Source organism: Pelmatolapia mariae, linkage group LG7 (assembly GCF_036321145.2).
Source record: "Pelmatolapia mariae isolate MD_Pm_ZW linkage group LG7, Pm_UMD_F_2, whole genome shotgun sequence".
In the NCBI taxonomy this organism is placed as follows: domain Eukaryota; kingdom Metazoa; phylum Chordata; class Actinopteri; order Cichliformes; family Cichlidae; genus Pelmatolapia; species Pelmatolapia mariae.
Window position 1 is genome coordinate 42,904,731 of NC_086233.1, and position 12,261 is coordinate 42,916,991.

At 37.6% G+C, this 12,261-nt stretch overlaps 1 protein-coding gene across 1 annotated transcript; it reads left to right on the forward strand.

The window, feature by feature from the left end:
• The first annotated feature begins 3,815 nt into the window (after positions 1-3,815).
• Positions 3,816-5,299, forward strand: lg7h11orf96 (linkage group 7 C11orf96 homolog). Its single transcript, XM_063480973.1, has one exon. It carries the CDS (start codon positions 4,139-4,141, stop codon positions 4,517-4,519), a length of 381 nt encoding a protein of 126 aa, XP_063337043.1. The 5' UTR covers positions 3,816-4,138; the 3' UTR covers positions 4,520-5,299.
• Positions 5,300-12,261: the final 6,962 nt, after the last annotated feature.

Here is a 12,261-nt window from a genome sequence, read left to right on the forward strand (position 1 = left end):
AAAAACATAGAATCCCCAAGGACATACAAACCAGCTCTTGGCCTACTTGGTTCATGCTGAGTACACTTGTCATTCCCTGCAAGCGTGTCATAAAACACGTACGCTAAACCAAATGAAAAATCAATTGTGCAGCATATGTTTATGCATCAACTACCCCATATCACAAACATTTACGTCTTAACTGTCCTCTAATGTCATTTGACAAAAGTGGTTTGATACTGGTGTGCCTTAGATATACTCAAAATAGAGAAAACAGGTGTTTGCACATTCACATATGCATCTGACACACATATGCACTCTTCAAGATTATGACTCCAAAGTGTAAGCATGGGAAATAGGATGACCTCGTTGCCCACAAACTCCCCTGAAGTGTCATTGAAGGAATGCATGACGAAATGAGGGGGGCTGTTTTAAGCTGTACTGTCACTCCTGGAAACTCCACAAGGATGGCAAAGGAAAGCCCATGAGGTCAGCCCTTGAAATGCAAAGAACTTGTCACCTCAGGCTGATACTACGATGCATAATGTGCAATATGCTGTGAGTGATACTAAATACTACGTAATAATAAGTAAATGACATTTAGCTTTAACCATAAGTTTTATGGTGTTTTTGTGTTGCTTTGCCCACTGTAATGCATTTGAAAAACTAATTTGGGGTTTTATAAATAACCCTAATCACAATCCCAGATTCATTATGTTCAAGAGCCATACATTGAATATAGCGACTATTTACCAAATGCCAAAATATTTTTGGCATCCCTGAAGAGACAGCACAATAACTGAGCAGACACACCTCACAAATAATCACAGAAGTAGATAGAAAAAACAATATGTCAAATATATCTACACCCATATGATTATTGATATCTATTTTAAGTAATTTGTCTGTTCACTGAACAGAACCATCACTCTGTATCTGTCCTTGATTTTGCTCATGACATTACTGTATGCAATAGTAGTACTTGCAACCTGCATGAAGCATCTCAGCAGAGAGAGTTCAGAGTGACTTAGTATGAATTAAACATAACAGAAGTCAATACATCTGTTTTGTTGTGATATTTGCCATGTGAGCAGTAACGGTGTGTTGGATTTTTTTCTGACTAAGTTGTTCTGACTAAGCTGAAGTGCACTGTCTTTTTTTAATCCTCTGTCTTCCACACGAGGTCATTGAACCATTCATTGGCTATAGGAACATGTATATGGATGATGATATGACAAATGCCTGCTGCTGCCTTTTCCTTTCTTTTTCTGATGTGCGAAATTCTGTCAATGATGTATTCAGAATAGTCAGAAATAGAGTAGATGACTAAGTCTGTGATTTTCATTTTTCACAGGAGAAATTGAGAACATGACTCTACATAGGTACACGTATTTCTGTCTGATCAGATGACATCTGACCTGTGTCACATGTGGAAGAAAAATATTTGTCAGCTACAGTGTGACCACGGGCAGTCTCCACCAGCCCTGGCCTGCCAGCGTCAGCGCTGACACTGATATATTTAGTCATTACAGTTACAGTCAAGATGACGTAATTGGGATGATGCTGAGGCTGCTGATCAGTCTGTGCTGTTTTATGTTTGTGTTTGTTTACTAATCGACAGTGACGTTTACTACATGTCATGCTGAGAAAACTGTATCCATTTTTCTGGATCCATAATTTATACTCCCTGAACTTAAAAGCCTACAGCCATTGAATATGTTTCATTTACAGCACACTCGCGGTAATCTTAGTCTAAATCTAAAATGCAGTTTTAACCTTAAATCAGCAGCTGTAATTGTAGTTGTTGGAGTCATTGCCAAACTTGAAATTGGAGCAGGTGCATTCACTGACTAACCTCCCCATTTTCTCTCAGTGCAGTAATAGCTGATACCACAAATATAAAACAGTACTTAAAAAGATCAATATAATGAACTTTCAGTGACATCTTGCTCTCAAAGTACGATTTTATGTATATACTACATAATAGTCTGTTTAGACTTTTGAGGCAGACACGTCTGCATTTGCAACTAAAACATCATTTTAGAACAATAGTTTGAACAATCTCAAACAATAAGTTTGATTTTTGTTGTTGCAAATTGTTTATTTGTTTTTTTGAATATTTTTACTATATATTAATTTTATAAAAATTAAAATAATTGTACAATTACAACAAAAATTAGGGGCTTTAAATATTTTAATGTGAAATTCTTGGTCGATTTTGGATCATGTAATACTGCACTGCATTTTTTTTTCTGTATGCTATTGCATTAAAATGCAAATAAACATAATTTATTATTAGCCTTCACTGCGTGAAGAAAAATTCACAGACACACACAGTGCCACAGCATGCCAAGATCTTTGAGGTTGCCCAAAATGCCAAGATGCCAAATGTCTCATGGGAGTGCTGTCTAATACCAACAGTGATTCCAGTAATCTTTGAAAGTTTTTAGATAAAATTAATCTGGAGCAAATTGTTGTTTTATTTTGTGCCATAAAGTAAAATCCAGAGTTGCCGCTCCTTGTGGCTCATAACACCAAAAGCTGCTTATTTCAGGTTTACCTGCTCCATGCTTTGGCCATTTGTTGCAAGTCCTCTCGAACTGAATTTGAGTTCCCTCAGGGTGCTTCTGTTTTCTTCGCACACAATGCATGTGGCCCAGATAAGTTTTTCTGCTGGTTGTTATACATATAGACTGTTTTATGCATTTGCAGATGCCACTGGGTAAGAAATGAGATTGTTGTGCCAACACAGGGACTGTTATAAGTCACACTATTTGCCTCTCCTACAGTCATGTTTACACATGAACCCTGCAAGCATCACTGCCAGATGTGTTTCTGCTCAGATGGGTCAGATGAAGGGCAGCTTTGTTAAGCACAAACTATTACATAATATGTTATGATGGTGTATAGAGGCATTTATCAAACACAATAAAATGAGTGTGTTACATTTCAGGTGTCAGTTGTTTTTATTAAATGGGAATAATGTGCAGAAAGATAAAGCCTCATTTTTATTTAATCGCAATTTTAGTTTTTAGTGCCATCTTATCTTTAAAGATGTTCTAATTTTAGTTGTTCAATTTTTCCTGCAATCTTATTTACTGAGTTTATTATTTGTTTTATCTCTTTTTGATTTTTCTAATAATTTTCTGTTTGTTTTTTTTTTAAATTTATTCAGTTGCATCTGCTGTTTTTACCTGTTGTAAACAAGGCCTCGACTTCAGTGCATCTCTGAGTTTAGATTATTACCACGTGTCTTTTTATTATTTATTTAATGCTGACCTGGGAAACAAATTTCATTCTTTTATGTTTTTAACATCATGAATGACAATAAATGAATACTGAGATAGATATTTACTGAATGAATGTGTGAATCTGGCAAATAAATAGAAGCTTCTTTGGCCAGGTATAACCTAACTCTGGTATCTTGTGGCATTCCCTTAAATACAGGAGACTGAAATAGATTTCCAGCTAAAAACAAAAACAACAGCCTGAGCCACTGTGGCAAATCTTATGGCTTCTGAGTCTCCTACTCTCAACCTTTGGTTTGGTTTCTTTCAAATGACTCTGTGTCTGTATCAAGTATCTTTCTCATCTTCTCTGTGTCTATGTACCCCCCTTACAAAACCTTAAAAGCCCCCTACACAGAGATTCACTTCTCACATGTTTATTTTGAGGGACTGACTGCTACAGAAACTGGAAACATGACTGGAGGAAAGGAGGGGAGTAGGAGGAACCTGGCAAATAGAGAGTAGGGAGGGAAGGAGAGAGAGAGGCTGAGTGGGTAGTGAGGAGCTATAAAAGAGAATGCTGGAGCTGTCTGTGGCATTAGCCTCAGCCTCAGAGTCTCACACACACACAAAACGAGGAACAGTGGAATCAACGGGCAACAGCAGAGTTGAAACACACTGAGTGCTGAAGAGCAGAAGCTGACCAGAGTAGTTTCAAAGCAGCTGTATCTTCAAGAATACTACAGTGTACTTGGACTTGGAGCTTTCTGGAGTGTTTGTTTGGCTGGACTTTGGACTGACTACTGCTTTGTTGCTCCTGAGAAAGAGTCTCTTCGTTTAAACTGGAAACAGCACAGAGACAAACTGTCCGCAGAGAAGTATTCAAGCTTTCACTTATAGAGCCTTCAGTTTCACTGGACTCCTGTTCTACCATGGCTGCTGTACGTCAAATGGTTATGGAGGCCTCTGGCTTCCATGTCCTGCCAGCTCACCTTATGGCATCAGCTATGGAGGAGTTTCCCCAGCAGTTGCCCGTCCCAAAGGGCTCAGCAAAGGGCAAGAGCCGCTCCCGTCGACCTCGCGAGGCTCGCTTCAAAACACAGCCCGTCACCTTCGCTGAGATCCAAGAGGTAGAAGAAGAAGGCTCCTCGCCCCTGGAGGAGGAAAGGGCACGGCGCTCCTTCTTGCAGTCACTGGAAAACCTGCGGCGGAGCACACAGACCCTCCACTGCCCACCTGCTGCCCATCACAGCTGCACCCCTACACCCACACAGGCCAGCCTGGACTCCAGCGACTCCGACTCCACCCAGTGAGGGCAGAGACGTGACCTTCTCCCGGCTCCCATGTTCTTCGCTTTGCCTTGACCCCGCTTTGAACTGAGGTCAACTGAACTGAACCAAAGTGGCCTGTCTGCCAGGCTGCCTGTGTGTAAGCTGCTGATCTTCATTCAAAAGCCTGCCTTTTAAAAAATACTAACATGCCAACACAAAGTATAGAGCTTAAAGATGCACTTACAGCATATCTGTAATGAGCTCTACCACAGGCTGGTTACACTGTTCCACAGATATGACGAGTGTAAAAGTAGCAGTGTTGAGCGCATCACTCTTCATACGTATTCCTTTTCTACTGTAGTCTGATAAAAACTTGAAGGATGAAAGATAGATGGTATTTTCCCATTTTAAAGCTGTATAGGTTTTTTTTGTTTGTTTGAATCCATATTTTTCTACTTGAGTCACCATAGAAAGAACTCTTAAAAGGTTTTAGTATTGTGACTTACAAGGCTGTAAATACTTTGACTAAGCAAAACGCCCAGCATCGAAAGTGACCTGGCTGTCACTGGAGTAGTAGAGTACCATTGACAAAGCTTTGTCAAGAGTTTGAGCTCTTGTTTTCCAGCTTCGGTTCATGTGCAAAAACATACTTTCTGCATACATGTCTTTATTTATTCCCTTATTTTGTTCATAACCAAGTGGAGCTGTAGATGTAATATTATTTTATTGTTCTTTCTGACTTCTAAAGTCACCTTGACTTTCAAAGAAAAATATAACCTTTATACTTTTTTTGTTTGTTTTACTTTATACATATATGTTTGTCGTATGTACCTATAAATAAATATTTTCAAATATTTTGAACCATTTTCTGTTTTCCTTTCTTTGTATATCCCTGTTTGGGAAGGATTATCATAGAAAACAAAAAGAACTTTAGAAGTTAACAGTTATGACTTTTGATACGATTAGGACTACAGCAAACTCATAGCCTACATAGATTAAACTGGTTTTCCATTACCAGTGTTATTGTTAAGATAAACTTATGCCTGACTCGCTTGTAAACACACTTGTCAACACATGACCAATGGCTTTAAAGGTGACGCAGTTTCAGTAATGTTGGGTTTCTAGCAGCAAACTCAGGAACAACAAGCTCACACCTGCTCTGAACGGCCCTCTCCCACAGCAACGCACAGAGAGCCACTGCAGCCAGTTGTGTCATTGGGTGACACGGACTAGAGATGAGACAGTAAGTGGGCGGCAGTTACATGATAGTGTAGGATTTACTAACTAATTTTCTTGTTATGAGTGAAAACACAAAAACACTTTCCTTACCCTGCCAGTAGTATTCATGCTGCCTAGTAGCCACCAACTGCCTTTTCTATTGGATTTCTGTACTTGGGTTTGGCTCACAAAATAAATTTAATCCCCCATGTTTATCCTAGTGAAGTAACATGTCAGCAAGTGCAAAAATATGTCCTATTAACATGCTTTTAATTGTTGCTGTACAATTAAACGATCTTTGTTTCTCACACTTGGTATTGGTAGATTGTTGGAAAAGTAACAAATACTGCAATACAGATTTTGTATATTTTACAATAACATCTGCACTCTCATCTTTTAGTTCAAGACTCAGAGAAAGAGCACTTGCTACAGCAGGCCAAAAAAGCATCCTGAACTTACAAGCCGTAACATCCCTGACCCTGTTGCTGCTTCTGACGTAAAGCAAAGCACAACTGCGCTTTTCTTTACAATAAACAACAACAAACAGCCAGTTCCAGTTATCCAGCCAAAGTGGACATGGATAAAGACCAGCTGGTAGCACATGAAAGGTCTCCGGAGCTCTTTCCCCATCCTTTACCCAAACACACTCATTAGTCATTGTTTTTCAAGTGCTTGTGGAGCTGTTGTAGTTAACCACATACACATCACACTGTTTGACGACGCAGCTCTGGAAACAGCTGAGTCACGGAGATATTGTCTGGTTTGAAAAATAGAGAGAGAGATGGAGAGAGAGAAGAGAATCACATTTGTCATCTAATGCCGGGGTGACAGATTGATTCAGTCCATGCCTCCTCTTCCTGCCCTCTTTCTTCAGCAACCCAGTTTTTATTTTGCAGAGGAGCTGAGAGAGTGTTCAAGAGCATCACTGAAACAAAACCTTGCATGTGAAATCTTCTTTTAGTAATTAGTTTCACTGTCTGACTGCAAGACAGATTGCTCGGTGCTTTAAAGGAAGACGGATTATTACGGCTTGGCCCGGATGGCTGATTTTTACAGTTGTGAAGTGTCTGTCAAATGTCCAGGGACCAGCAGTCCACTTTTTGCCTCAAAATGAAAAGTTTTAAAGGGCGCTTGAACAAAAGCTTGCCATTCTTGGTCTGGGCACTGCACTCAAATCCATCAAGGGTGAACTCTTCCCCCTTTCAAAGATCTGGACTAAAGAGCAAACCTAGCACTGAAAGCAGTGAGTTAAGCATGGAAAACAACATGAAACCAGTGTAAAAGAGTCCAAACTGGGGTAGTGTGACCCTGTGAAGTGCATGATGTCTTTGTAAACAACTTGATAGCAGCTAAAATAGCATAAAAGGGCAATCATCTGATAAATGAATATGCAGAACATGGAACAAACTGTACAGATGCTCTGTTTTGTCAGTTAACGAGCTAGATAGCCTGTAAGGAATAAAAAAAAAACTGAGAGGAAGCTGAAAAGATATAATCTTGTTCAGTGTCATTTTCCCTTTAATGTTGGTGGAATACCAAGCTCCTTGAAAGGCAACATCAGTTTAAAATACACCACTGTCTGGAGCTGCTGTCTTCATTCTTCTGCTGCATGGCTTTGCCGACACTTACATTTATTCAAATGCAAAGAAGCTTGTATAAACACACGTGTACAAAAAAAAGTACATGCATGCCTGGACTATTCCCAAATTAGAAAGAAATGTGCTGTATTGTAAGCTAAAAGTAGATTCAATGTTTTAATCTAAATATTCTGCTCCTTAAGTAAAATATGCACCTTGTACCTGTTTGTTTAGAGTTCTGGTTTTAAACATTTTATTATTGTAAAATCTGAAGTGTATGTACAATATTCTGAAGAACAGAGGACTGAAAATTAAATCTTTTAACATGGACAACTGTACTTCATGTGATCATTTTTTAAGTTTTAAGGTAAAATTATTCAAGTAATTAGTAAGTCGAGTGGTATAAAAACTGATTACTACATCTGATTCTAGCCTCTCGCTGTACTTGAGAGTGAGTCAGTCGGTACTTTAGGGGTTTTCAGAGTAAATGAAGGACAGATATGATTCTTCACCCAAGTGTTAAAACAAAAATAAAGTTTTAAACCATAAAGTGATGTGAGTAATGAATCATTAGAGCGCTGAATAATGGAAACAACTAATCCACTGCTTTTATGTTACCCAGCAAAATAAACCTTTTGAAAAATTGCTCACTTTTAGGTGAAAAGTCACTCTTGGTATTGGATTATAACCAGCTATGTTATCTGCTTTTTATTATTCCTTTTGGTTTGCACATAATTATCTAAACATGTGAAAGCCTTTATATTATGAAATATGTCCTTTTATTTATTTGAGATATGTCTTAATTAGGCGTATATTCATATATCTAGGGAAACCGTCTGAAGGCCACATTATTGCAAAATGTTCCAAAAACAAGAAGAAAATGTTCCATGATCATGATAACAATTTGACTTGTATTTATCGGAGATATGTTTTGTTTTTTTTAGGGTCACAGGGACTTGCATGTTAGCAGGGTTGTTCTAGTGGTGTGTACCGAGAGCTCGGCATAAATAGCTGGTACAATATTTGCTCTGGAACAAGAGTCCTCTCTCCCAAGTTCAAAGCATCTGCTGAGTGATTCCACCCACAGCTGAGAACATTATGACAAGCAGCACGTTCATGCCTTTGTCTGTTTGTACAGTGTCTGTCTCACCCTAATTTTTATGAAGCTGTTGACATTTATAGCCATAGATGTATGATGGTCACTTGTCTGGTTGTTGTCTAGACAAGCACACAGTGAGGTCCAAACTTAGCTGATAAATATTTAAAGCCTTTCATTTAAAATAAAATAAAATCTAAGGCTATAAGCAAACAAAATTCATGACTGGTTAAATTTAAAATTTAAAAAAAGTTGGCACTAATAGCAAATTTTCCTCTACTATCAGATAAAAGTGTCATGATGGCAAATTAGCATTGAACAAGGAGTTCTTAATTTAACTGATGGACCACAGATGAAATGACAAAATATGCACATCTCCCTGTAACTTGTAGAACCATCTTTACCATCTTGAAGTGTTCAGTTTCTGTATGACTTAATCGGTTTCTCACATCATTGTGAACGAATTTGGGCCCACTCTTCTTTACAATGTAGCTTCAGTTCAGTTTATTGAGGTTTGTGGCAATTTTATTTATGTACAATTCCAGCAGAGGATTTCAGTCAGGTTGAAATTCAGACTTTGATCTTGATTCTTTTCATTTTCAGCCAATCTGTTATAGATTGCTGGTGTGCCTGGGATATTAGTGCTGTTGAACATCCCAGTTTCGACAATCTGCATGACCCAATTTTGGACAGATGGCCTTAAACTCTAAAATGTTTTAGCATACAGAGGAATTCATGGTTGACTCACTGACCACAAGGTGTCCAAGTCCTGTGGCTACAAAATAAGCTAAAATCATCACCCCTCCACCACTGTATGAGGTGATATGCTGATATGCTGTGTTTGGTTTTCTCCATATATAGTGCTGTGCTTAATGGCCAAAAAGCTCCACTGTGGTCTGGTCTGTGCAAAGGACATTGTTCCAAAAGTTTTGTGGTTTGTTCGGATGCAACTTCGCAAACTGTGCTGTCATGTTCTTTTCAGAAATAAGAGGGTTTTCTCCTGAAAACCCTTCCACACAAGACGTACTGTACTTGTTCAGTCTTTTTATAATTGTGCTGTCATGAATTTTAACATTTTACGTTTTAACTGAAGCTTGTAGAATCTAAGCTGTAGCTGTAGCTTGAGATTTTAACACTTTATTTCTGAGCACAGCACGGACCTTGGGACCTGAGAGATGCATCTGGATCTTAGGTGGTCCATCTACTACTCACTGAAGCCTCATCAGAAATCACTGTCGGGTCACATCATTGTCAGAAAGCCATTCTTAAAGAATGGAAATGAAGAGAAAGGGGTAAGGTATGCCAAATTGCACAAAACTGTAATGAAAATCAATGGGAGCAGGTCTACAGCCGCCTGTCTTGATTTGGAAGTGTGTTTCAGGCGGCTGTAGACCTGCTCCCATTGATTTTCATTACAGTTTTGTGCAATTTGGCATACCTTACCCCTTTCTCTTCATTTCCATTCTTTAAGAATGGCTTTCTGACAATGATGTGACCCGACAGTGATTTCTGATGAGGCTTCAGTGAGTAGTGTTGGTGATCTTGTCAACACTGATTGAATTTTGAAAATAGAAAATTACAGATTTTGATTGGTCATGCAGTAGCATCTGGAAAGCATCTAATTTACAACTTAAATAAATTGCAAGAAAACTTCCCTAAGAGAGTTCAGGCAGTTTTGAAGAAAAAAGATGGTAATACAAAATATTGACTCACATTCAAGAAATCTCACCAGCTATTTGCCACTTTCAGTACATGCAAAATATAGAGAAATAGGGGCTCAAGACTTTTACACAGTTCTGCACCTAAAAAAAACATAAGTAATTGTGTAAAAATGCCATGTTCAGAATGATATACATTTGACTGGTATTTGAGAATTTATAAATGTATTCAAGATTTTAATGTTACAGTTGGAGTTTTCATTAACTTACACACCTGTAGGTAGCTTTATAAAATGTACATAGCAGAATATTTATATATAATATTTGCATCCAAAATGTAAAGGAATAGAAGCAGGGCACCACATGTCGCTTCTGGACTTGCATTTTATTGTCGCTTCTGGACTTGCATTTTATTAAAGCAGCTGCATTCATCTTGTCTCATGATTTAGGAAGGAGGCAGTCACAGAAAGGGTACAAAGAAAGCAGGGTCCAAGGCATTATTCTCCATCTATTTCAAAGCTTCATTTCTAAGCTCTTCATCTCCCCCTGCTGCTGAAAAGAGCTGATTACTGATGCAAGGTGACCCACATATCACTTCACCCAGTGTCCTTTTCCCTTAAATCTGTTATCTGAAAAACAAAGACGCATAGAACATAGATAGATAGATAGATAGATAGATAGATAGATAGATAGATAGATAGATAGATAGATAGATAGATAGATAGATAGATAGATAGATAGATAGATAGATAGATAGATAGATAGATAGCATTACCAGCTTAAATCCTCAGCCAATATTTACAAACCAGGCCAACTCTTGCTCTCTGAGAGTTTTTTTTCTCCATTTTTGGCAGTGAGAGACAGAAAGGTTGAGGATACCAAACTCCCCTTCTCAGTGCTTTACTTGGCACAGATCCGTAAGTCATTACCATTGAACAAACATGCTTTATTTTAAACTGAGTACTTTGCCATTTTTGAACTTCCTTCTTTCCTTCAAAGTGAAATACTATCATAGCAGATAAGTCAAATTAGGAAACTGCACTTTATTCACTTTTGTCTCAGTTCTACTTTATGTTATTTTTCTTGTCTTAAAAGATTTGGAAATCCGATTCCACTTACTCAGAAAGTTTGAAATCCAGTTTTAGGTTCAGACCTTGATTGTAAAGTTTAGTATAAAGTTATGTGTATATTATTTCTTACTGTTCCATCAGTTTTTATCTGCACACTTTTTTTCACAGTACTTTGACATACACGTGTTTAAAAAAGGAGTTAAGTCAACAGTGAACACTTTCTGATTAATATTTTCTTTCTTAACATCTAAAATAGGGATGTCAAAGTATGCTGTATTGTGGGCCAGATACAGCCCTCTTTGATCTTAAGTGGGCCAGACCAGTGTAAATCCCTTTTCAGTGCAAAGAAATGTAATTAATCTCTGAGCTATCTTAAAAAGGAAAAAGAAGTGCAATTTTAGCACATCTCTTAAATTATAAGAAATAAATGTGTAAAATTGCAGAAAAAGTGTATCTTACCTAATTACTCTGGTGTGTATTACATTTGGTATCTTTACATCTACTGACTACTTTGTAGTAGAGGCTGATTCAGTTTACAATATAAGCAACACTGGTTACCATGACATTCTGATTTCCTGCCATAGTCCTGTTACATTGTAATTATAATCCAGAATACAATGGAATTTAGCATTTGAATAATAAACTGACAGTTTTAAATAAATGATTTGTAATGAAGAAATTTAAAATTCTATTCTTGGGAATTCTTCTCAAATACTTTTTTTAAAACCTTCTATTACGTCCAACATGTAGGAAAGGATTGCATTATTTTGTTTTAGTTATTCATATTAAGAGCATTCAATCTATTAGGCCAACTGTAAATATCAATATGAAGAGTCCTGGAGTCCTTTTTGGCAATATATGAATTAAGTTTGATTGTATTATGATCGTAATGATCATAATGCAAATACGATCATAATGATAATGATAATGGGTTATTTTGATTAACTTTTCTTGATTTGTTCTTGTTGTAGATATGATGGGTTGTAACAATCATATGTGGATGAGTTTTATGTGATTATTCATGTGATTATTATTATTAGTAGTAGTAGTACTAGTATATTTGTACCCTTCCCTTAGATGTATGTGTATGAAAGCACGTGGTAAATGGCCTGTATTTGTATAGCGCTTTACTAGCCCCTAAGGACCCCAAAGCGCTTTACACATT

Coding starts and splice junctions, on each gene's coding strand:
- lg7h11orf96 (XM_063480973.1), top strand. CDS start 4,139: ATGGCTGCTGTACGTCAAATGGTTATGGAGGCCTCTGGCTTCCATGTC.